Raw genomic sequence first — 27,083 nt, 5'->3', positions numbered from 1 at the left:
ATTGAAATGTGAAAAACATGAAAAGATAAATTAGAAATGACATTATATGGAAGCTAAAGACCATCATTCACATGTAACTAACTATCATTAGAGTATTTTCAGGGGCTAGAACTGTGGCTTAGTTGGTAAAGGACCTGCTGTGTGAACATTGGAACCAATCTGATTCCTAGCACTCAGGTGGAAAGCCAGCCAGGCATGGTGGAGGATGCTTGTAACACCCACCCCAGGAGTATTTTCTTCAAGATCTATCTATCTATCTATCTATCTATCTATCTATCTATCTATCTATCTATCTATCTATCTAGTATTCAGTGTTCTGTCTGCATGCTTGACTGCACACCAGAAGAGGGCAACAGATCTCATCATTGGTGGTTGTGAGTCACTATGTGGTTGCTGGGAATTGAACTCAGGACCTCTGAAAGAGCAGCCAGTGCCCTTAACCTCTGAGCCATCTTTCCAGCTTCCCTTGGGGAGTATTGACAAGTTATGCTTAGAGTTCATTGGCCAGCCAGCCTAGCCAAATTGTTGCACTCCAGGTTCTATGAGAGGAGGCTTGGCAAAATGGTTCAGTAGGTAAATGTACCTATGTGCAAACCTCATGGCCTAAGTTTGATCTCTGAAACCCACATGAAGGTGGAAGGAGAGAACCCCACGAAGTTGTCCTCAAACCTCTATATGCATGCATCTCACACAAACACATGCATACACATATGCGCGCACGCATACACACACACACACACACATTAATACTAACATTAAAAATAAGGTAGAGAGTGAATGAAGAAGATGCTAATGTTGTCCTCTGGCCTCTACATTAGTGCACACACATATACACACACATACAACACACATATGTGCCTACACTTCTACCCATGAACATGTACATATACACACATTTCCCATATATACATGTATGTGTGTGTCTGAATGCATTTTCGTATTTCAACAGCTCTCTTAAAAGGCTTCCGCCCATTCTTAATCTTCTAAAATTTTCTTTTCTTTTTTTTTTTTTTTTTGTCAATAGAATGTCTTTATTAGCTTTCTGGCAACTACCCTGGGCGCCAGAGCCAGGTACTCTATGCTGACCTGAGTCTTTCTTAGGGTAAGCTTTTAAACACAAAACCACATCATGGAACGCACCTCAGTTAGCAAGAACAATTAGCCAGAAATAAAACTACAGAGGCCAAAAGCAAGGTTGGTATATTTAGGGACTTTCCTAGCACTACGGACTTTGATGGATTAGGCCTTTGTTCTCATTTTAACTGGTGGTACCTTCTACGTGCTGGGTTTCATGGCTTAAATGCACCTCGGCATCAGTTGTGCTAAGGTTTGGTGGCCTACTCAGTTCTAGGGGCCTGTTACACCACTCTGCCTGGGCCTTCTAACACATTGTCTCCCACGTTCAGGTCATTGTCTTCTTGTTCTTCTAGTTGTTTTTTTTTTTTTTTTCGTCTTTTGCTCTTCCTTCTCCTCCTCCTCATTTGTTTTTGTTCTGCTATTGCTGCCTTGCTGCCGCTGCTTTTTTCCTTCTTTGGGGCCATCTACATGAGCAACCTTCCAGTGGCTACACCTTCAAAAGAAAATGCCCAACCCCGCCCCCCTCTCTCTCACTTTCTCAGCAGCCAGCAACAGTCAGAAGTTCACTGGGAAGGGCAGGGCCTCAGGAACCTCCTCCATCCACACGGAAACACGAACTGACTTGATCTTACTCATGTAATCTTCTAAAATTTTCAAGTTTTCCTGCTACTCTGTGGATGAGAAAATGTCTAAGTATAGAATATGGCTCTTAGAGAACGTGGCCTGCCTGTCCCTAAGAAAGAAATGTCTGTAGCATACAAATGAACACGTACTGCGATGCCTGTATTCAAAGTGAGCACATAGCTTTCTCTTGAGAACATTACAGGAAGTTTGTATGTAACATACCACAGCAATCTTGTCTTTGACAGTTTGTTTCCTCATGTAGTGTAGTAAAGTGGTTCGCCTAAAACTTGCTGAATAGGTTTGTTCTTGTTGTGTCCATTTTATGTGTTGGATGTGGGAAAGGTACAATTTTCTCTGGCTGAAAATGAAACTTAAATTTTTTTGAGGTTTTTTATGTATTTGCATATTTTGTGTGCAGGTGTGTCTGTACGCCTTGTGTGAAGTGCCTGTGAAGATAAGGTGAGGACATTAGATCCCCTGGAACTGGCAGTGGTTAGCTGCCACATGGGTGCTGGGAATCGAACCTAGGTCCTTTAGAAGAATAATAGTGCTCTTAACAGCTGAGCCATCTCTCCAATTCTCAAAATGTAGATCTTATTCTTGGCTTCCCTGCATCAGATAACTAAAAGAAGCCAGAGTCCATTCAGACATTCCTTTTACATATTGAACCACCAGTTTACACAGGTAACTTCTGCCATCAATGAGACAGGGCACCATGCTCACAGGTGGCTTCTGTGGAAATGCAGAATTTGTAGGCACTTAGGAGGCAAGGTCTGTCAGCCAGCTTGCTGCTGGAGTTCCCACTTCCAGCAAATGCACATGATACTGTTTATAAGACAGAAAGCAGCAAAGTACTTACTCATGGCAATTTGGTTTGCCCCTTCCACCGTCTATAGATTCTGACTCTTCCTTGTGTGATGGATTGTTGTCATGCAGAGCACTGCGTTTGTGCTTGAATTGGGCTGTCTTAGAGGTGGCTTCTCAAGCCCAGCTGTTTGAAAAAGAAATGGATTTCAGATTGTGTTGACGTGCAAGCTGCTTTAATCAATGACTTAAAGTGACTGCTAGTGGCAAACGACAGAAGCTCTTAACCAATTAAGATGTTTAGGAAAGGATGTTAGACTTTTGTTGAAATAGGCACTAATCGGCTGAGATGTGTTGCAAGGAGCCAAGAAACAGCTTGGAGGCTCACTTAGATGTAATAAAAGTGTGTGGTCCTCTCCTTTCGAATTGCAAGCCCAAGGCCAAAAATATGCTGATGCAGGAAGAGCTGGCAAGTGTAATTGGTGCAGTTAGTCCCCTTAGGTCCTTGAACTAAAAATGGCACACTCGCTTCTTTGGCCAGAAGTAAAGGGTTTTGATTCATATCCAGAAGAGTTCCAGCAGGGATTAGGAATGTTTTCTGCAGAGATATCAAAACAGCAGGAAAATGGACTTATATTGAACAAGTCATTCTTCCTGGAGATCTGTGTTCTGTCATTTCTTGTAGTATGTTGTGTACATCGGGGCTAATTTTTCCATCTGAGCTTCAGTAGCTGGTTCGTAGTAGAAACGTGGAGTGTTTCCCCACAGCGGTAGAACTCTAGATCCACACAGGTCGTGCTTACTCACTGTTGATGCTGGCTCTCAACAGCTCTACTGAAGTAAGTGTTCCTGCTGTAAGCATGTTTTGGGGAGCTTTTGCATTTCATAGAGAAGTGTTGTCACCCTGAAATCCAGTGAAACAGGAAACAGGTCTTCCTTCCTTCTTTTTTTTTTTTTTTTTTTTTTTTTTTTTTTTTTTTTTTTGTTTCCCCAAGACAGGGTTTCTCTGTGTAGCCCTGGCTGTCCTGGGACTTGCTTTGTAGACCACGCTGGCCTCAAACTCAGAGACTGGCCTGCCTCTGCCTCTCAAGTGCTGGGATTAAAGGCGTGTGCCATTACCGCCCGGCGAAGGAAAGTTTTCTTGCCCCATGTCATCCCACTGCAAGCAGCAAGTTTTTGTCACTGCAGATTTGCTGTTTCTAGAACAATCTAAATGGAGCCATTCAGTACAGTTGTTTGCATTCAGCTTCTCACTGATCCTGTTTTCAAGGTTGTCCACATTGGAATATATGGCGCGAGTGGTTCCTGATTTCAGCAGACTGCTTATTTCTGGGTAAACAATGAGTACAGAACCTTGCCTTTTGTCTGCTTACCTGTTCAGGAATGTCACTTTTCACTTATCCATTCGCCAGGTGATAGACACTTGGATTGTTTCCAGTCGGGGTTGTTTCAGATGGTGCTGCTCTGATATTTGTATGCAAGTGTGGTTTGCACATATTTTTGGTTTTTTTTTGGAAAAAATTAAAATGTATTATTATTATCATTTGTGCATGTATGTGTGTGCACATGCACACATGCAAACTTGCCACATGCCATGTATGGAGGTTAGAGGAGGCTATTCCTTTTCCTCTATAGTGGGCTCCAGGGACTGAAGCCAAGCTCTCAGGCAATACTTCCTAATGAGCCATCTTACTGACCCACGTTTTAACTTTTTAGAAGCAGCCAAACTCCCGAAAAGAGGTCTATCATACCATCCCCACCTGCAAAACACAAGGTTTTTCTTATGGTATTTTTTTATGATTTTAATGTGTAGTTTGTAAACTACTTGTATATCTTTTTTGGGGTATTTGCATTCCAGTTTTTTGATGACTTTTGACTGGTTTGTCTTACTGAGATGAGGGATGTGTATGTTCTGGTCCAGTTCTTTATCAAATATGATTTGCAAATATGTTGTCTATGGCTTGTCTTTTTAAAAAGTTGATTTTATTTTTAATTATGTATATGTGTGTAGGTGTCATATGTGTGGGTGCCCACAGAGGCCAGAAGATGGCTTTGGATCCCCTAGAACTGGAGTTATAGGAAGATGTGAGCCACCTGGTGTGACTGAACTCAGGGTGTAGGCTTTCGGGTCAGATCCATCTCAGATCTCTGGTCCTGTGTCTTCAACAATAGGGATGCACTTTTAACCTCTGGGAAGCAACCTAGGGCCCTGGCAGTATCCATCTTCGTTTTGAAGATTGGGCCTCTCACTGGTTTGGAGCTCACTAAGTGACCTGGGCTGGCTGGTCAGCAAGCCCCAGCAACCCGCCAGTCTGCCTTCCCTGAGCAGGGATTATGAGAGCGTGACATGCCATCCTTCCTGGCCTTTTCCTATGGATTCTGGGACTCACATGCATGCCTGCACAACAAGCACTTCATCATCTTTTAAGAGATTTGCGTAGCCTCTAAAACCTCTTATCTACTATAGGCATTTACACTATACATCCAGTCTAAGTAGTTCTTTAGCTGGATATTCCAGATTGTCATGTGTCATGTACTTACTTTTATTCAATTCAGACATTTTCTAGTATCTTTCATGATCTTCTTTTGACCCTTGGGTTATTTAAAACTGTATGTCTTATTTATTTGGTTGGTTTTTAAATCAGGGTCATTTTATGTGGTTCAGGCTGACCTCAAACCTACTACATACTATGTGCTAGTCTGGCCTTGAACTCACCTTCATCCTTCCAGGTTCTGGGATTACAGACATGTGCCACTATGCCAAAGAGGAGAAACTTTGAGATGCTGAGAACTTCCCAGCTTTTGTCGTGATTAAGTTTAGAATGGTGCTAGGCCTTTTGTGGAGATGCTTTATGGCCTATCGTGTAGCCTGCTCTAACACGTTCCCTTTGGCCTACAAGGACTGTACATTCTGCTGCTAGCTGAAGGGTTTCAGACGTGGCCTTTTGGCAGGACGTCTGCTCCAATGCATGTCTTTGTGGATTTCCTGTGATGTGTCGCGTATTGAAAGTGTTGCACCTTGAGAGATTCTGAGCTAGTGAGACCGTGGTACACGGTACCAAAAAGAAAACATGGTCAGCTCAGGTAACACAGGTTTTTAGAAAAATAAACAGGTGTTACAAGGTTATTCTTGTTTTTAGAACTCTATTTCATGAGAATTCATTCATATGGTTAAGGGATGATGTCACTTAGGACAGCAGATATCACAGAGATATCAGACTCTATCAGCACATAAAGGTAGGAAATGGACAAGATGTAGTGATGGTAGATGCTTTAGTGTGTCAGGTCTTAGCCAATGTTTATAGATAGCCAAAATGAATAGGTTTGTTATTCCTCTCATTTGTTTTTTCTTTTGTGCCATTCTTATTAAGATCATGTTTATTTTGTTCAATTATTTGTCTTATGCACTGAAAAGAATATATTTAAAGAATAATCTTGGCTGTATTATCCCATAATTTGTTCCATTTCTCTTCTTTATAATTTATTTTTAAAAATTTATTGAACTTTTTTTTACTTATATGTATCTGTCTCTGTGTGAATGCCATGTATGTAAAAGTAGACACCTGCAGATATCAGAAAAGAGCACTAGTCTGGCCTTGAACTCACATTCATTCTCCCAAGTTCTGTGCCGTCTTCTGACCTTCATGGGCATCAGGCAGGCATAAGGTGCACATACATACATGGAAGCAAAAATGAAAAAAAACAAAGCCAGCAGAAAAGAAAGGACAACCAAAATTAAATAAAATTAAAAGTGATTTTTTTGAACTGGCATATAAAATAAAAATAAAACATATTAATGAGATAATATATGCTAAAATTTTAAAATATTTAAAAATTTTAATTATGTAAGTATTTTCCCTGCATGTATGTGAGAAAATATATATGGAATAATCTAGGCTGTATTACCACAAGTGTGCCTGATACCTGTGGAAGTCAGAAGAGGGTATTGGATTCCCTGTTTGGAGCTATAGATAGTTGTGAGACAGTCTGGAGTTAGTTGTGAGACAGTTTGGAGTTAGTTGTGAAAGGAGCCTCAATAAGAGACTATTTAGCTCAGGTTGGTCTGTTGGAGTGTCTGTGGGGGGTTATCTTGTCTAGCTCAGGTTGGTCTGTTGGTGTGTCTGTGGGGGGTTATCTTGTCTAGCTCAGGTTGGTCTGTTGGTGTGTCTGTGGGGGGTTATCTTGATTATGTTGTCGAGGTGGGAAGGCTTGCCCACTGTGGGTGGCGCCATTCCCTAGACTGAGAATTCTGGACTGTGTAAAGAGTGTAAAGAGTGTAAAGCTGAGTAAAGACAAATATGTGTGCATTAATTTATTGCTTTCTGCTCTTGAGTGTGGATGTAATGTCTTACTGCTTCAAGTTCTTATAACCTTGACTTCCATACAGTGAAGGATTGTAATGTGAATTGTGAGCAAAATAAACCCTTTTCCCCTCAAGTTGCTTTTGCCAAGGTAATTCTCACAGCAACAGGAAAATAAATACAGTGTGTGCACAAATAATTGTGATCTTATTAGTCATGTGTCATCATCCTGTATTTCCATGTACTCTCTTATGTAGCTTATTTTTCTTTGTGGATTTTCCTGTTCCATTAAAACTTCATTGAAACTGTTTCCATTTCTGTAAAATTAAAGAAGAGGTAAAAGAGAGTTCTCGATTGTCCACGGAGCTCCAAGAAGGCATCTTCCTTTCATGTGGTTTTAGAGGATCAAATGAGACTTGTATTATTTGTTCATGGATTTAGCAAAGACTTGTTGAATGTCTTCTGTGAGCCAGTTATGATAGCAAGACATACATGTACAGATAGCAAATAAAGTGCTATGCATGCCCAGTAGTGATAAATACCTATTAGTTTCCTAGGGCTACAGAGTAGGACCAACTGAGTGGCTTAAAGCAGCAGAAGTTTGCTTCAAATTCATGGCCTCTTTTTCTTTAATTGCTGTTGTACATTCATATGTATATATAATACAGCCTTCTCAACCTGTATACTGTTGCTCGAGGGTGTTTTTAGGGCTGATCACTTGGTACTGGATAATGAATTGTGTGCTTTTCACTGGGGAAGACTGTTTCTCCTTGTAAGTTTCTCTGACATGTTTAGGAGATACATCTCACAGCAAACTTCCTGTTCCTTGCTCTTACAGTGTTTTTGACCCTTCTTCAGGAGTGGTCTCTGAGCCTCAGGTACAGGAGTTGTATTGTAGATGTTTTCTTGGATACTCAAGTGTTATAAATATTGTACTGATGAAAAAAATTTTTTAAAGCTACAAGATCTAATCATTCTGAAGTCTGGGAGCCTAAAGTCAAGGTTTGGCAGATTTGGTTTCTTTCGAGGGAGAATGTGTTTAGTGACTCTTGTGTAGCTTTTGGTGACATCTGGCAATCCTTGGTATTTTGACTTACGATGTATTATTGCAGTCACTCCCTCCTAATATGGAATTCTCCACATGCATTAGTGTCTAAATTTGCTTTTGCTTTTTAAGGAGGCCAGTCATATTAGATTCAAACCCACTCTAGTGTCCTCATATTAATTATATCTGTAAGGGTCTTATTTCCAAGTAAGTCACATTGTATAGGCATGAATTTTGGGAGAATTTATTATAGTGTTGGTGTGGGAAGTCCTTCTGTATATGTGTTGCTTTTATTGGATAATGAATGAAGCTACTTTGACCTATGACAGGGCAAAATAGAGTAAGGTGGGAATTCCAAGCACAGATAGAGGAGAAAAGAAGGTGGAGTCAGAAAGACACCATGTAGCTGCCAAAGGATAGAGATGCCTAGGAATCTTACCTAAACCACGAGTCTCATGGTAAAATACAGAATAATAGAAATGAGTTAATTTAAGATGTAAGATTTAGTTAATAAGAAGCCTAAGCTAATAGGCCAAGCAATATCGTAATTAATATAGTTTGTTTGTGGTTATTTCAGGTCTGGGTGGCTGGGAAACAAATAAGTAACCTCCTGCTACACAGTACTATAAAGGAAAATTAAGCAGAGTCATAGGCCTGGTTATTCTAGGGTAAGAGATGTGCTTTTATCTGAATGATCAGAGAAGGCCTCACTGTTGGAGAAGAAAGAGTCTGGTAAGTATCTGTGATGCGACTTGCAGGCAGGATGAACATGCTGCTTTGAAGCAGTATGTGCGTGGCTCCCCTTCAGGGAGGCCAGTATGGTTCCTGGAGGACAGGAGTAGGAGGAGAGATCAGAGCAGTGGTTGGGCGTGCATCACAGAATACTGGATCTTCAGATCTCGTACTCTCTGTGGAGCAGGAAACCACCAGAAGGCCATGATAGAAGGCGATTTGATTTGGCTTATGCCTCTGTGAGAAAGGTAGACATGACAGGCAGCTGGGAGGGGGGCAAGGCACCACGATAGTAGGCAGATCCTTGGTATGATCTGGAAGTACAGTGGACACTTCAGCTGATCAGGTTTGGGAGAAGGAAAGAGATCAAAAGGGACTCCCAAGATTTTTGGTTTGAGCATCCGGAAGAAATTGCTACTGATGAGAAAGGAGCAGCATATTAAGTTGGTTACCCAGATCTGGACTTAGGTTCTTTTGGGGAAAGTCACACAGAAATGCTCTTCTATAAAGGCCTGAGCCTGGATGGGATCCTCCAACAGGGGCGGAGTGCAGGCAAGCTGTTAGGTAGTAGGAGGGAAGATGGACTGTATGGGTCCAGGTGCAGGTGAATGACAGTTTGAGAAAGAATTCAAGGAGTAGGTCATAAAAGGAAGTTGAGAGGGCAGAAAGTCCCCAAGTAACACTGCAGCCTAAGTGATGGCCGCTCCAGTGTTCCTGCTGTTTGCAGCACTTCCCCCAAGCGTCTTTTGCTGTTTCTGTTATTCTGTTATTTCTGTCCCTTTACTGCCGATGACTATTTCAGATCACTCTGTAGTCATTTTCAGTGACTTCATTTCTGAACCTGCCCCTCGCGGCTCTCTTTCCATCCTGTCCACCATTATGTTTTTCCCAAGCTGTCACTGTGTCACCACTGGGCAGTTCCAGCAGCCTGTGTTAATTACTCATAAAGTTCTTATTTTCAGTCTAGCCCACATGTTTGGGCAGATTTAGCTTATAGTATGTGGGTCAGCCCTTTTTAATCATGCCTCATTTCTTTTAAATGAATCCATCATCTAAGACTTGCTGCAGTCTGAACCCATGGTGCTGCTCCCAGCCCATCATTCTTGTGGTCTCTTCTGTGAACCCTGTACTCAAACCAAACAGTAAACCTGGGGATCCCTTCCTGGCGTGAGCTTTCTTCCCTCTCTATGTTTGTGCATGCTCTTCTAGCCAAAAAAGTGTCCTGTCTTTTCTCTTCCCAGACCTACTCTGAAAATGCCTGTGCTTTCTAACATTTTTTTTGTCGTATAATTCATTTTCATGGTAATATAGTTAGTCCGCCATCAGCGAGGCAAGGTGACTTCCATATTTTCTTATGCTCTCTGCATATTGCCAGCTCGTACTGAATCACTTTGTTTCTGTTGTTAACTTTAATAGACCAGAGCTTGGAAGTAACAGAAATTTGAATCTTTGAGTTAAACCAGAATTTTTTCTTTGATTCTTTTAATCAATTCCCAAATCTAAGACCTATGAAATAAGAAATAGAATATATTAGTTACTTTTCTCATGGCTATAACACAATACTGAAGCAGCATCTTACGGACGGTAATCTTTCTTTTGGCTCACGGTTTATAGGGAGAGTGTCCGTGGTGGCAGGGAAACCATGTGGCAGGATGTGAGGTCACACTGCACCCACAGCCAGGGCTCAGGGTGAGATGGGTGCTGGTGCTGGTGCTCTGCTTGTTCCCTTACGTTCAGGCTAGAGTCCAGTTCCTGAGACGGTGCTTCTGTCTTAGTCAGTGTTCTGTGAGAGTTGCCATGGCCATAGCAACTTTTATAAAGGAAAACATTTAGTTGGGACTGGCTTACAGGTTCAGAGCTTTAGTCTGTTGTCATAATGGTGGGAAGCAAGGCAGTGTGCAGGAAGACATGGTGCTGGAGATGGAGCTGAGAGTTCTCCATCCTGATCAGCAGGAAGAGAGAGTGACATCGGGCCTGTCTTGAACATTGAAAACATCAAAGCCCACCCCCAATAACACATTTCCTCCAACAAAGCCACGCCTAATAGTGCCACTCCCTGGTGACCAAGCATTCACATATATGAGCCGATGGGGGCCATTCATATTCAAACCAGCACAACTACCCACACTGAAAGTGGGTCTCCCTTCCTCAGTGAAACTCTGGAAACTCACTTAACCATACACCCAGATATATGTCTCCTGGTAACCAAGTCTAGTAGAGTTAGCAAAGATTAGCCACCACATAGGGAAATACAGCATTTCTATATTCTGAACTCTAAATATTAAACTTTCTTCATTAACCAAAAGAGGAAAAATATAAATGGGGGGAAAAGGAGATCTGAGGATTCTTAAGAGAAGGTGCTACATTAACAAAGGATGGTAATATGGAGTTGTAGAGGACTTATGGAGAATATGTTATTCTAAAATATCCAGTACTGATATTCAAGAATGACTCAAATTCTTGATGCATCGTGTAAGTAGGATGCTGCATCTGCCTCTGGTATGCACAGAAGCATCCTCAGCTGCTGCCTGCCTGTGTGCAGTCTGACTCATCACTCACTGTGTATCCTCAACTGATACAGGAATTTCAAATCATTCAATTACCAAGTTTTAATTGGATACCATTGCCAGATTGGGCTCTTGTTCCAGACTGTTTCCTCTTGGCTACTGTTACTATGGCTACTGGGTTCCTTCTACTTAATACTTGCAGTAGGTGGTAGCATCAGTATCTACTCAGGTATGAAGCTAGTTACTGCAAAACACTGCCGTCCTGCATCCTCTTTCTTCCTATTGCTCATCTGGAATAGGATCCGATCAAGATGGTAAGGCTCTTATTCTTCCATATCTCTTATTTTAGCAAATTTTTTCCAACTGCTAGAGTTCTAGAACCTTGGGAACTTGTGGACCCCAAATTTCTCTTCCCTTCCTGCCTCTCACCCCAAACTCAGTACATCCTTTCAGGAATATGGCATATACAATACATAAACATATGGTGTATACTTTACATAAACGAGCCAAAGGAATCTCTTGCTTATTTAATGAGAAAGTTTTCCTTTGGTTTCTTTCTTATGTTAGCATGGCGTGACTTTTTTGCTTCAAATACATTCCTTCATTTTTTTTCTGGAACTAGAGAAAATAAATCATTTTAGAGAGAGGATGTTCTTTGTTCTGTATCTCACTGCTATATTTCTTGTATTAACTGATGACCTGTAGGCTTTGTGGGAAATGTTAATGAGCTTTTAATGTTTAATGTATGTTTTTAATGAAAAAATTGCAAGATCATAAAATGCTGTGGAGTTCATCCATTGGCCATGAAATTTAAAATTTACCACCCACCCTGGTAAGAGATCTGATCTTACAACCAAACTGTTTAAGATGATCTTTGCCATCCAGATTTTAAAATGATATGTTGTTATGACTTTTCACATGTGGTGAGTTTGCAGCCAGTGACCCAACCGGGTGTCATTCTTCTAGTCTTTCCTTAGCTCACACTACCATTTTTATTCTACAGTAAGCTAAGGTTACAAGGCCTTCAGTAGCCTCCTTTTTTGTAGCTACAGAAGTAGGACTCACAGTTAACACAAATAAAAACAAAAATAAAACAAGAGACATCGCATGGTCCTTAGGAATAGACCCTGTCCATGAAGACTTTGCATTTATTCTGCTCCTTGTGCCTGGGGTTTTAATTTAACACATCAATGAAAAGACAGCATTTAAAAAGGGAGGAAACACCCAGCAGGACTTGCTTTTATTAGTGCAATTTGTAAGAAATTACTGCATTTAATGAGAAAATCATTAAGCATGAGAAAATGGGCTGTGATGGAACTTGTGGAGCTTAAATGGCGAGATTTTAATTGTGCTTTTTTACTTATTGGAAAGAAATGATGGTGATGACGACAATGACGATAATAATAAAATAATCCAGGGCTGCACCTCTTCTCTTGAGGTCGTCAGCATTTTGTGTTCTTAGTTCAGCTTCCCCTGCTACCCAGCATATATAATGTGATGGCGGTGGAGATTCTTGTGTACCTGTTGGCCTTTGCTCTCTTTCTACAAGGAGGCCACAGCCCTTGTGCTAACTGAAGGATTATTAGGCAGAGTCCAGCAGAACGGTTTCTCAGGGGCACAGGACAAAAGAGGCAAAGGGCTAGCTCTGTCTGCTTACGGATGCTTGAACAGGCGATTTGAAAGGCCATTTTCAGTCTCGTAAAGTTTTTGTTTTTTGTAGTTCTGTGTCTTTTGATTTTTTTTCTCTCCAGTAAGAATATTCGCTAGAGATTATACAGACTCAAACAGGAATATTAGAGCCAAGCGCACAGACATCCAAGGAAAACTTCTTGGAATCTTATATTAAGAAACAAATCAGCCTGTCTTTTGTACTTTATCTGGGTCCAGTGGGAAGTTAGTCAGCTGCTCCAGAATCTTATGTCTGTTTCCACAACCATGTGGTGGTGTGGTGGGTAACTGCCGCTGTGTTTCCCCGCGCTAAACCTGAAGAAAAAGGAAATGTATGGCATTCGCTAAAAGTGTTACAATTAGTAAAAGGAACGGTTTTTACGTGGCTCTGTTTTTTGTAGAGTAAAACTTAAAAAAAAAAAAAAAGAAAGAAAGTCAAATGCCTAGGGATAGCTTCAGCTCTGCTGGCCAGCCTTTTCAGTCCCTTAATTGGGTTTTGTTGTTCCCACCTCTGGGAAGGAAAGAGAAAATACTGCAAATGCTGTCTTCCTTTATTATTTATATTAAATAATGTCTTGTTAATATCCAGTTCTCCTGGAAATATCCAGTTAAATGAGTTGTTTTTTTTGTAAATTCATGATAAGGCACACAGCAGGTGGCCTTAATCACTTTAGCCCTATGTGCACTGGATTGACAAGGGACAAGAGACTGATGTGGCCCTGCCATCTGCCTGGACATTCATGGCTTTGCCTCCTATAGGACAGGTCCCCAGGCTCTGGTTACCTCATAGTCTCTCATCTTTTTGTCGCATGGCGCAAGGTGCTGAAGGTTTCTTGCTGTTGCTGCATGCCTCCTTACAAAACGTGGTCAGGTGGCCTCATAGCTCCTCAGCATGAGATAAACGACTGCTCATGCTACATTTCCTATGTGAAAAGCTTTGAGTGCCTCTTTCCCCCATCCCCCACTGATGAACTCACAGGCTTTACCCACAGCAGCCGATTCCTACCGTAAAGAGACACAAGAGGGAAGCTGTTTTGTGAACCGATTCATTTTAGCTGCCTGCTTTTAAGCTGACACCACAGACTCCCTTTTATTATCAAGCACATATCCCATCCAACTTTCTGCCTTAAACAGGGTTGGAATTTACATGTAGGTTTAACTGGTGACAGACTCCTTGCCTAGAGATTTATCTGCCAATGAACATTACTCGTTTTTATTCTGTTAAAAATGGGTGGCCTAACATTATGATTTAAACACTTAAATTTTTATTGTTGCCTTATAAAAGTTTTAAAAATTAAGATACAATTGTCATTAGGAATATAAATCTGTTCTTACCATTTAAAAATTACTTAACTACTGATACCCGCAAAATGAGCAATAAGTAAACTTCCCATGAGGCATTGAAGCAGTGAGGAGAATTCCATTGGGAGACATCTTGAATGATATTTGGGTTCAATGAAATCATTCAGTATCCTTCAGCATTTATTACATGTGATGTGTGATAGGTGAGAGAGTCTGTTGCTTCTTTTTCTCTGTTAGGTAAGAGGAAACCCATAGTTACCTTCTTCCATTTGAGTGAACACATCTTCATAGGTCACAGGTAGCGAGTTCATGGAAGGGCAGGCTAGGTTATGGCCCCAGGTGTCTTGGTCCTGGTTACCATGCACTGGGAAGGAACGTAGTCTGTCTTGTGGTACTTGGGGTGATGTCAAATGTTTTCTGTAGATGGAGGGCATGTATTTCAGATAAAACATGGAAAGTCTGCCATTTTCCTCTGATGGAATGAACATCTCTGAGTCTGGGTCTCCTTTGAATGTGACATGAATGCATGATAATATTGGGGCTCATTTCACATATGAACAAGATTTTGTGTAACTCTATGTCCTGGCTGGTTTTGTGTGTCAATCTGACAGAAGCTAGAGTCATCAGCAGGAGGTTCAGTTGAGGAAATGCCTCTATAAGATCCAGCTGTAAGGCATTTTCTCATTTAGTGGGTGGTGCCATCCCCAGGCTGGAGGTTCTGGGTTCTACAAGAAGGTAGGTTGAGCAAACCATGGGAAGCAATCTCGTCCTTGGCCTCTGCATCAGCTCCTGCCTCCAGGGTGCTGTCCTGTTTGAGTTCCTTCCCTGACTACCTTCAGTGATGAACAGCCCTTTGCTCTCCAATTTGCTTTTTGGTCGTGGTGTTTCTTTGCAGCTCTCAAACCCTAACTATGATACTCTATTAAGCCCCTATACAACCTGAATATAGAACAGATCTCTTGAAGCCTCCCTAAGATAATGAAGGCCCTTTGCCTGCTGTAGTATCCTAAAATGGATGGTCCTTCCAATGGCCATTTTTTATATTAGCTGCTAATAATAAGTATTACCGAATCTTTGTCTAATTCTGAACATATTGGCGTGTTACAGTTGAGTCTGTGACTTACTGAGTATGAAGACCGACTGTCTCTTAGCCCGGTAACTGCTGTAGAAGCAGAGAAAAGCACCCGGTGATCAGCTGTTTCCTTCATACAGCAGAGCAGGGGAACCAAAGCACAAACCAACTAGGAAGGAAAGTTTGTTTTTCCCCAGTCACTTTTTGCATCTTTTTTAAAAGATGGCAAGGAAATGGGACATACCCCAGATGTGGAGGGAAGTCTTTTGTTCACATCTCTCCCTGATATTCAGTATGTAAGGCATTACCAATCACGGTTATGCCCTGGTGTTAATGGTAGTCAGCGAGCCACGAAACAGTCTAGGTAAAGGGGCGGAGTTCAGAGTCGGGAGCCGACTCATTGTGTTCACTGGAGTTGTTGGAAGGTGGTTGTTCTTGTTTGTCCGAGCTCCTCAACCGTGCTGGGGACAGGACAAGGCAGCCAGACAGGTGCATAGGAAAGACTGCATCTGCATAGGGTCACAAATCCTCAGAGCTGCTTCTTCTTTTCTTATTTTTTTTGTTTTTTGAGACAGGGTTTCTCTGTCGAGCTTTGGAGCCTGTCCTGGAACTCGCTCTGTAGACCAGGTTGGCCTCAAACTCGGAGATCCGCGTGCCTCTGCCTCCCAAGTGCTGGGATTAAAGCTGTGCACCACCACCACCTGGCTTCATCCTGATTTTTTTTTTCACCACCACCAGGCTTCATCCTGATTTTTTTTTTTGAGAATCTTGAAAGTTAACTTTTATGAATTGTTTGATGTTTTGATACCCACATATATTTGTAAAATTGTAGATAGAGAAGCAGAGATATCTTGGAGTAGAAATGCCAGGTCCTCAGCTCTGGAGACCACAGGTTCAGGGTCTTTGAAGTCACCTTAGAAAGGGGCTCATAGCATCTTTGGAAGCCTCATCCCCCCTCCGACTTTTGCAACTCCTGCAGACTGAGAGCCCTGTCCCTGTTCGTTCAGTGAGGTGACGCCAAGTATTGGTTGTGCTCGTTGAGTGAAGGATACAGCAGAACACCCCCTGCCCCCGTGTGTCAGGCCAGAGCTGTACAGCATTCCCACCAGACTAGAGTACACGCGTTGTCACTGAGCTCCACATCTGTTTATAAGAGAACATTCATCCTGGTTTTTATGTTCCTTCTTGGCTTCCTCCAGCTTTCATTCCTCTGTCCGTCTTTAAACACTGTCGTTCCTAAGGCTTGGCCTTGAGCCCTTTTGTTTTCTGCTCTTTCTCTGGAGTCAAGCGTCACCTTCCTCACCTGTACAGACGCTCTGGAAACTTCCTCCCTCCAGTGTTTCTCTTCGAATTCTTACTTGCTTTTCTCCCCTTACTCTTGCCCACTCAAGCTGGGCACTTTCCCACCTCTTTCTTCATATTTAGGGCTATTTGTTCTCTCCCATTCTTCCCCTCACCCTGTGTGTGGTACATCTGTATACATGTGTGTGTATGCATGGACATGTGTGTGTACATATGAATATATATGGGTGTGTGGACATATGTGTGAACATGTGAACACGTGTGTGCATGCATATGGACACGAGTGTATACTTTTGTATGTGCATGTGGAAATGTGTATACATGTGGACATGTGTGTACATGTGAACATGTGTGTGCATGCACATGGGCGTGTGTGTATGCATGTGGACATATACATGTGTGTAGAGGCCAGAGGTCAACTTTGGGTATCTTCTTTGATCACTCTTCACCTTATATTCTGAGATTGTGTCTCTCACTGAGCCTGGAACCCACCAATTTAATTAGGCTAGACTAGCCAACCAAGACACCCCGAGGATACTCTATTTACAGGGGTCTTGGGGAGCTGAACTCATGTCCCTATGCTTGTGTGGTAAGTACTCTCTCTACTAAGGTGTCTCCCTGGGCTCCACTGGAAGAAAGCCAGCTTTTACTTTTTGTTGCTCAGTTAGGAGCCATGTTCATTGATGTTGCCTTGTGCAGTCACCAAAAATTTAAAAAAATTCAGCCCCATACACTTTTTTATTTTAGATAAGTTAATATGATCTCACACCATTCAAAGTCCTCTTCATGTCTATGCCCTATTATGATGATGATGATGATGTGCATGTAAATACTTGCACACAGTATTTACACAATAAATATTAAATAAGACAAGCTGATGAAGTTATTAAGTGAAGCAAAGAGAAACAGTTATGTTATAGCTTCCTAAGATTCTTCATTCTCATTTCAAAAAAAAAATGGGGGACTTGGGATATTTGGGATTAGTGTCCATGACCTCTGAAGAGCTTTGTTTGTGCCTAGGTTTATAATGCTAGGTGAACTTTATATCAAACCGTCTGCAAATGGAAGCTGTTGTGATCTCTATTAGAAATGCCAGGCATTGGGTTACTTTGCCTTTGCACGCTGAAAGGAGAAAACGCTTTTGTTTGCTTTGAGCTTCTTATAGATGGCTTTTTCCTGCCCGATAATCAGGGTTGTATTATTTTCCTTTAAAAGACCATCGGAACATGCCGTCTCTCCTTCATTGTACGTGGATATTAATTTACTGCCAGAGGACACATTGGGGGAGATTTTTCAAATTGCATAAGGAAGTGTTTCTTTAATCCTCAAATTTGTCAAATGCTTTATGGTAATGGAGATCATAATCTCTGGGTTGGTAGGAGAGATGGGATGGGTCCTGGGGATACTTTTTCCAGAGAAATTGCTATATTAGAAATGTTTTTTTCAAATCCTTTTCACATGCTTTAAGGTCCTCAGGAAATGAGTAGATGGCATTGATTTCAGGTCTTTTTTTTTTTCAGGTCTTTTGTAAGACCCTGAACAATGCTCCAGTCTCTGATTCACAGAGCTAGCGGCCTTGAGCCCTCACAGGTGATCTTAAAAGCAGTTTGCTTTAACACTGCTCTCTCACATACATTTTCACAGGATGTTTCAGTGAAGTCATGGCTTTGGGAAATAGCAGTCTTAGAATATGCTGGCCATGCTGCATACATTGTCAAGCAGCCAGGCAGTGTGTAGTTTTCAGGGACGAAGGGCAGTGCATCTTTAGGCCATGATACTCATCTTTCATTGGTTTCTTCAGCTTAGGTCAGGGCATGTTTCTCTTTTTTTTTCTGCATTTTTCATACTGAAGAATTCCTTTTTTCTTTGTTTGTGAGGCAACCATGAGTTGCAGCTCGCCTTGTAAATGATAATATTATTAATGTCCTCCTGCTTTCTGAGGCGTTTGTTTGTTGCCTGCTAACAGCTATTGCTTATTAAGTGTTCAGAGCGAGTGCAGTGCTGAGAAGCACGGGAATATTCAGGTCTAGGAAGGGCACAGACACAGTAATGATTGCTCATTCTAATGACAAATGTGGGCTGCTATTTTCTAAGTTGATGTGGGATTGCTAAAAGGTAGGTTGTTTCCAGCTTGTTACTTTTCATTGTCTGGTACCGTTTGAGTTACCCTGAGTCTCAGAGTTAGAGAAGAATTGAAGGATTAATTTCCCGTGACTATATTAGAAAGTGTAGTTTTGAACTGTCAAAAAAAAAAAAAAAAGAACAAGGCCAGATGGTGGTGGCTTATGCTATAATTCCAGCATCCGGGAGGCAGAGGTAGGTGGATCTCTGTGAGTTTGAGGCCAACCTGATCTACAAAAGGGAGTTCCAGGACAGCCAGAGCAGTTACACAGAGAAACCCTGTCTCAAAAAACAAAACAAAACAAACAAAAAAACCAAAACCCCCAAAAGCCAAGAATAAGATTTAAAATGAAGCAAGCAAAAACACAAAAGAAAATATTCTGCTACAATCTTGTGTTTGATACCCCAGAAAGAATACTTAGCTGTAATTCTAAGCCCATTAGAAATTTAATTTTCTTTCTTGACAAAGAGCAAGTATTAGCAAATTTCTTTTTTCAAAAGATTTATTATTTTTAATTATGTGTCTGTGCCTGAGTATGTGCATGTGAATGCAGTGCCCACGACAGCCAGAAGAGGGCATCAGCTTCCCTGCTCTAGAGTTACAGACTGTTGTGGGTGTTGAGAATAGAACTCCTGGCCTCTGGAAGAGCAGTATTTGGACTCTTAACTGCTAAGCTGTTTCTCTAGCTCTTTACCAAACCTCCCTCCCCCCTACCTTCTTTGTTTTTTTGACACAGGGTTTCTTTGTGTAGCCTTGTGTGTCCTGGAATTTGCTTTGTAGACCAGGCTGGTCTCAAACTCCCATAAATCCTTCTGCTTCTGCCTCCTGAATGCTGGGACTAAAGATGTGCACCACCATGCCTAGCACCAAAGTTCTTAAATGTAGACTTTTTTTTTTTTTTTTTTTTTGGTTTTTCGAGACAGAGTTTCTCTGTGGCTTTGGAGCCTGTCCTGGAACTAGCTCTTGTAGACCAGGCTGTTAAATGTAGACTTTTGAGGTGAAAGTTTTGCATCTTATCTTTCCCCAGAGAAACTTGGCTAATATGCACCCAGATTCCGAGGCTCTCTAACAAAAGAGTTTATGTGCCAAGAACTGTACTGTGTTCTCACAAACATTCCTCACATCTAAGAGAATAAATTGTCTTATATTCTAGCAAGCCTCCAGCTAATAAGTCATATTGAGCAGTTTGTGGATACCAACGAAATCCTGTATTTTCTGAAGAGTATGGAATGCATCAAAGCTTTCCGGGAGGAGGCCATGCAGGTACTAACTGCGCTCACCAGCTTCTGCCCCAACAGCTGTCAAAGGGCAGAGCAATCAGCACCCCCACAAAGAAGCCTGGGTTTCAGAAGCATCATTCGCACTGCGAACAGTACAGTATACAAGAGTAGTAGAAATGGCTAAATTCATTGCAGCTGTCATTATCATCACTCAGGAGGAATGGGGACAGTTGGGGCATGGGTGGGGTGAAGGATTCATCTCTCTGAGTTAGCTTTTGATGGCACTAGTGTCCAGGCATCATGCTCCCATTTAGAGAACTGAGGAGAGTCCCATTGTGACCTCTGGTAGCTCTGCCATTATAAAAGATAAGCTGCCTCTTTTAGGAAAATTGACAGAAAATATATATTACTGTGATGTTGAGAAGGATTTTACAAAGACAGGAGTAGGTATATGAATGCTAGAAGAAACAACCCTACAAACAGTAATTTCCCAATGCTTAAAGTGGATTTTCTTTGTTTTGTTAGGAACTTTTAGAAAATGGTTATGCTGGGTGGTGGTGCACACCTTTAATCCCAACACTTGGAAGGCAGAGGCAGGTGGATCTCTGAGTTCAAGGCCAGCCTGGTCTATAGAGTAAGTTCCAGGACAGCCAGGACTACACAGAGAAACCCTATCTCAAAGAAAAAAAGAAAGGAAATGCTTGTAAACCTCTTGCAGAGAATTTCTGACCTTTAGTCCTCTCAGCAAGAATGAGCCAAGATTGAAGTAGAAGGTATGTTTTTAAAGCAGACATAGTTGTAGAGTGTTTCTGTGTGGGTGCTGAGTGAACAAATTAATCCTTGAATGATTTAGGTTCATACAAAGAATGGCAAGAAAGTGAGAAAATGTCATCAGTAGATTATCCAAATACCCTTCAGATTAAAAAAAAACACAAAATGTTGGAAAAGTAGAATCAAGGGAAGACAAAGGATGGCTCAGATAAACAGAGGGAGAATCTTCTGTCTAAATGGGGAGAAGGAAAATGTGTTGCTTTAAAAATCTCCATCCAGGCTTCATGGACCTTGTCATCACAGCTGGGGAAGAATGTCAGCAATCAGAGAGAGCTGGGCTCTGGCTGTACCACCTTGAGGGCACCCAGTCATATCCGATCTTGCAAGCTAAGCAGGATCAGGGCCAGTTAGGACTTGGGTGGACTGTCTGTCTCAGTAACTTAGTGTGATCATGGCCCCTTGTTCTACCTGCGTCACCACAACAAAGATGAGAACGAGATGGGAGAGGACCAAAAGAGTCTGGAGATGGATTAGTCCATCTCAACACAGACCTGCTTTAAGTAGTAAAATCAGGGTTTTTTTCTTTCTTTTTTAAAATTATTTTTATTTTTGAAACAATCTTATTTTACTGGGATTGATATGTAAAATTAGTTTTTAAAAGGAATACGAAATTCATATAAAGAAACAATATCAAGTGGCTCTTTGTTCCTTATGGCCCTCTTCAATTTTCTGATGTGTAATGGCATGTATTTTCCTTCCCCGCTCCCACACTTCTTTGTAGTCTCCCTGACTACTGGCATGGTCTTAGGAGTTTGTCCTAGCTTAGAGCTTATAGTAGTACAGCTGACCCGGCCTTGAACTTATTCCCTTGCTTCCATTTCCCCAGTGCTAGGATTATAGGCATATTCCAACAAGCCAAGATGAATGTTTATATATATATATATATATATATATATATATATATATATATATATATATGATATACATAAATATTTATAATTGAAATACCATGATTAAAATTTACTTTAAAATTATTGATAGAGCTGTGTGAAATGGGGTGTAAACAACAAGATTGGCTGAGTCACTGCTGGAGTTATGTAGCTCAACGGTAAAGCACTGGGCCAGCATGCATGAGGTTCGGTGATCAGTCTCTGGTAAACACAAGAAGAAACAAAGATTAGATAAATTGACAATTCTTGAAGTCAGATGATCAGTGTATTGAGCTGCATGAGCATTCAGTAAAGTGTTGTTTTGTTTGAAAACAAAGTTCTAAGCTGCCAAAATCTATGTGGCTTCAAGCAGCTCCGTGCCTTCCCAGGATACCCATCTCTCTAGCTCACAAAAGCCAGAGAGCAGTCTGAGTTGCTGGTTTCTGGTTACCAACGTGCACTTTATTTCTGATGGGTTCAAGTCTAGTGCATTGGTATGGAGCTGTGCTTGGCTTTGTGTTTGCCCTGACTGCCTCTTCTTCTCTTGCCCATCCTCAGTTTTCAGAAGAGCAGCGCTTCAACAGTTTCCTGAAAGACCTTCGAGAGAAAGTAGAAATTAAACAATTAAATCATTTCTGGGAAATTGTTGTTCAGGGTAAGGTGGTGGCGTTTTCTTCAAATATTTATGCTACTTAAATATATATATATATTATATATATATATATTTAAATATATATATATACACACACATATATATGTATGTCTGTTTGTATATATATGACTTCTCTTTTTACTTTTTCGTTTTCATGTGTGTTGTATACATGTATGTGCATTTGCTTGTTTGTATGCATGGGACACATGTTGCTTGTGTGTGTGTGTGTGTGTGTGTGTGTCCATGCATGCACATATGCACACACAAGTGCACATGCACGGGGAAGCCCATGGTTGATGATAAAATTGTTTCGATTGTTCTTCACGTTACTTTTTAGATGGAGTTACTTTGATCACCAAGGATGAAAGCCCTGGAAGCTCTGTCACAGCTGAGGAGGCCACAGAGGTATGGCGAACTAATTCCCTCCCTGTCTCTAGATGAGTTCCACCACGAGGAAGCGCTGACACAGCTCACCTGTTCCTTATCAGCCACGCCCCTCCCTCAACCACAGCGTTGGTTATGGTTCTAGAGTCCACACGTAGTCCAGCTTCAGTAGCCGCAGAACTATTGAACTCCAGTGCGTCCTTAGAGCCTAGAGCCTAGAGCCTAACAAAACCTGCCAAGTGCCCTCTCTCCCCACCCTGAATTGTTTAAATTTATTTGTGTGTGTGTGTGTTGGAGTGGGACGCATGCTGTGGCACATGGCGCACGTGCAGATGTTAGAGACAACTGCAGGTCTCAGTCCCCTCCTACCACCATGTGGGTTATCAGACTTGATGGCAGCACACCTACTCGCTGAGCCGTCCAGCTGCACCTTCCCCATCCCTCTTTAAAAGTACTAGTTAAGCAGCAAGGGCTGGGGATGTAGCTCAGGGGTAGAATAATTGGCTTAAAATAACATGCATGAGGTACTGAGTTTGTCTCCCAGCACTAAAGACAAAAAGATAGGAACCACTCCAAAGAATATGCTGGTTTGAGACAGGTCTCAGGAGTGTCTGTTTGAGGTTTAAAGTTTGTTTTTGTGAACGTAATGTCGAGCCGGTAGAGAAACACTCCTAATCTAGCTCTGGGAATAGCCAGGTGTTTTCAGTGAAAGGACCCCCCCCCCCCCGCATGTATACAGAACCCATGAGCTTTTGACTGGCATGTCTGTTAGGCTAAGGCCTCCTTGTTTGATGTATTGAATATTAAATCCGACTCAGCTGTCAGTCAAATATATGTAGCTATTTAGTTCAGTAATTCTTCTTTGTATCTCAAGGTTGTAATGAAATTTTTATGAAATTAAATCGAATAGCTCAGAGCACATAGTTTAAAACTTCCTGCTTCAGTTTCAGTCCCCGGCTGACCAAGTCCTGCCAGCACATTACCTGGCCGCTGACTCAGCTGCTCTGGCTAGTCACTGGACTGGGATAGCGACAGCACCTTGACCTCTAGGAGCTCAGCTGGTCAGTTCTGGGGGCACAGGGCTGTGACGGAGACCGGGCATAACCACAGGTGGTAACGAAGAACTCGGCCAGAGTAGCTGGTGAGGGAATGGCAGGAACAAGTCTGGGAACGGTTATTGTTTGTCTACCTTCAGGCAGAGTGGAAAGTGCCATGAAATTCAACTTAGAAAAGATGCTAGACATCTGAGTATTATGAGGGAGAGGAATTCCCAGCAAGAATCAAGAATTTTTATGAAGTATTTTGATTTGCAAAGTTTTTTTCTTGATTATTTTTTTGAGACAGGGTCTATAGCCTAGACTGGCTTTGATTTCCTATGTAGCTAAGAAAGTCCTTGAGCTTAAAAACAAAACCTTTGTGTGTGTGTGTGTGTGTGTGTGTGTGTGTGTGTGTTTAAGTGTGTGTTTATGTGAGTGCCGGCACACTTACGCTGTGACATGGGTGTGGCAGTTAGAGGACAACCTTGGAGTCATCCTTGTTTGAGGCAGGATCTCTTCTTGCTGCTGCCTGTGACACTGCAGCTGACCCACAAGCTTCTAGGGCTTCTGCTGTTTCCACTGTAGGGACACTAAGATTCCAGAGGTGCACACAGTCGCCAGTGTTCACATGGGTTCTAAGGACCCAAACTCAGGTCTCTACTTGTGCAACAAGTGTTTTACCCACTGGGCCATCTCCTCAGTATGGCCTTGAATTCTCTGATCCCCAACTGCTGAGGATACACCACCACACCAGTGCATGCAGTGTGGGAGTTGAACCCAAGACCTTTTGCTTGCACAGGAAGCATTCCCCCAACTGATGCCAACCCCGCACTCATTGTTAAAGAGCAGGTATGAGCCTACCCTAGAGAACTAAGATCGTAGCACTAGAAGGATGCTGTACGGTACTGATTATTGTCTCAGTGCTCCACAGAGCCTGCAGCCACTTCTGCCACAGTCAGGACTGAGTGCCATGGGCTTGAGAATGTCACTCAAATGTTTGGCTGATTGGTCACTTTATACAATGTTGTAGCAATATTTTCCCCTTAAACTGAAACGTATCAATCAAGGGTCCTCAAAGAAAGACCAATATGGGGAGGAGAGAGAGAGAGAGAGAGAGAGAGAGAGAGAGAGAGAGAGAGAGAGAGAGAGAGAGAGAGAGAGAGAGAGAGAGAGATTTTAATTGTTTAACTGAGACCTTTAAAAAAAATAAAAAGTTCCAGATATTTTTCTGCATTTAAGCTTGGCTTAAAGTTAGATTAGAGAATACAGAAGTGACCTGTGGTGGGAAAGTGCCAATCATCATATTGTATTATCCACAACATGATCTTCTTACAGAAGGAAGACTACTCATTAAGTTTCCAGGTTGTCCACCTCCACTTGTAGGCACACACAGGCTGATTGTGGGTACAGGTTTTTACCTCAAGTGTAACGAGGGAGGAGTCAAGTTGGACACTGGTAGACAGATACATTGATTGCCTTCATCCTCCTTGATGATGGGTGTTGACTGCCACTGACCTATGACCTTATCAAGTTTAAAGATACAAGAGGGTAACCCTTCAAAATCAAAAGCCCTCTCAAGATGTCATCCTTTCCAACAGATGCTAAGACTCATCTGGACAGTCTGTGCAGGTTATAAGCGGGGCGGATGCTTTGTGCCCCATTAGTCATCACTGTTGCCCGTCTGCTGTCCAGCACACAGTAGACTGGCTGGCTTGAGATCAAGGCAGGGGTGCCTGTGACACCATCTTGAATTCCTCCTGGGAGAAACCTGCTGTGTCATTCAGGGCTTTCACCTGATTGGATGAGGTTTACTGAGGTTACCAAGGGTTCTCTTAAAGTCAGCTTTTACAAATGTTCATCTTACCTATGAAACTCCAGATAGCATTTGATGGAACAGGCCAAGAGAAGTTGGAATAAAGCTATGCCAGTCGGCTCTTGCTAAACACAGTAGTAAGTTCATATATAATTTAATCCTAGTCATTATGCATTGTGAGAAATCTGTCATCTAAGTGAGACTGACTACATCTTCTAGTTTTTAAAGGAAGTGGGAAGTGGTAATATTCAAAAGCTAGGCTTTCCCCCCAACAGCAATCACATCTTAACCAAAAATGTCACATCTTAGTGAGGGAAGGAATCTAACAAGAGAACACTTTTCGATTGTGTGAGAGTCATTCTATATTGCAATTGTGATATATTCTTTCAGGTTAAAGAGCACAGAACCTATGCATCAGGAGTTTTAATGTCTGATAATTAAGCTTTAGAGAGAAATTTCAGCTAATTGTTAGGAATAAGGTGGAGTCCTTGGGTGATTCTAATATCCCCAGAATCGATTTCAGTTGTAGTTTAAGACAACTGGGACTGCCGCCATCTTTGAGTGGAGGTAGCGCCATGGGTACAACAGGTGGAAGAAGCTCTTCTGTCAGCAGCTACCTGGTGCTTTCATGCTTGGTGGACAGTGTTTCTCTGCCAGTAAAATTCCATTTATGGCAGATGAGAAGCCAGGAAATGCAGCCAAATGTATGGAGGGCCAGCTCTGAGAGAGCACTTTGGTGTGCGTTGTCTTGCAGCCTCTACAAAAGTGTATCGCACATCAACCTGGCAGGCTTCTTTTTGCATCTAGAAAACACCATTTTTTTTTCTTTCACATTCTCAGTGATTCTGCCAATGTATTTATTTATTTATTTTGTTTTTTTCAAGGCAAGGCTTGCTGTTTAGCTCTAACTGTCCCAGAACTCGCTCTATAGACCAGACTAGCCTTGAATTCAAAGATCCTCCTGCTTCTGTCTCCAAGTGCTGGGATTAAAGGTGTTCGCCACTACCTGGCCCCAGTGTAATGTGGGTGCATGTGTGTGCATGTATGTGTGTGTGTATGTGTGAGTGTGTATTTATGTGAACATAGTGCATGCATACTTGTATGTGGGGGCGCATGTGCCTATGTTTGCAGGGAGGCCAGATGGGGATATCAGGTGTCCTGCTCTGTCACACTCCATCATATTCCTTTGAGACAGATAGTGTCATAATTTTGCTGTGATAAAATATCCTAACAGAGAGTAACTTAGGGCAGAAAGGGTTTATTTGGCTTACAACTCCATCATTGTGGGAAAGTCAAGGCAGGTACCTAAAGCAGATAGTCATGACCAGTGATGAGCAGAGACAGGATGAATGCGTATACACTTAGTACTTACCCAGCCTTCTCTGTTCTTACGCAGTCCATGTTCCCAATCCAGTGATGCTGCTCACTTTCAGGCTAGGTTTCCCCATAGCCTTTAAGGCCGTCCAGACAGTTTGCCCATAGACATGCTCACATGCCAACCTGATTTAGACAGTCTATTGCTGATACACTTTCCCCAGGTAATCGCAGGTTGTGTCAGGTTGACAATAAACGCTAATCGTTACAGGCTCTCTCACTGAACACGGAGCTAGGCTGGCACCTAGATAGCCCCAGTGATCCCCCTGTCTACCTCCCACGTCTCTGGGGTTACAGGTGCATGTCACCATTCCTGGCTTTATTGTTTTTAATTATTTTTCCATACA

The 27,083-nt window shown here is 42.0% G+C and overlaps 1 protein-coding gene across 2 annotated transcripts in view; it reads left to right on the top strand.

Annotated features, from left to right (window-relative positions):
- Xrcc5 (X-ray repair cross complementing 5) overlaps window positions 1–27,083 on the top strand; it is a 96,629-nt gene that overhangs the window by 57,838 nt on the left and 11,708 nt on the right. Inside the window, exons 17-19 of one of the 2 annotated variants that reach the window (XM_038338727.1) lie at window positions 19,710–19,819; window positions 22,035–22,131; window positions 22,466–22,533. In XM_038338727.1, the coding sequence (XP_038194655.1) occupies window positions 19,710–19,819; window positions 22,035–22,131; window positions 22,466–22,533 (275 nt within the window). Of the gene's footprint in view, window positions 1–17,954; window positions 18,025–19,709; window positions 19,820–22,034; window positions 22,132–22,465; window positions 22,534–27,083 lie in introns of those variants that run through there. The other variant, XR_005286501.1, reaches the window with a different exon arrangement.

The sequence above is a fragment of the Arvicola amphibius genome, chromosome 8, assembly GCF_903992535.2.
Source record: "Arvicola amphibius chromosome 8, mArvAmp1.2, whole genome shotgun sequence".
NCBI lineage: Eukaryota > Metazoa > Chordata > Mammalia > Rodentia > Cricetidae > Arvicola > Arvicola amphibius.
Note: the sequence above shows the minus strand (reverse complement) of the source record. Positions and strands in the feature narration are given on the sequence as shown.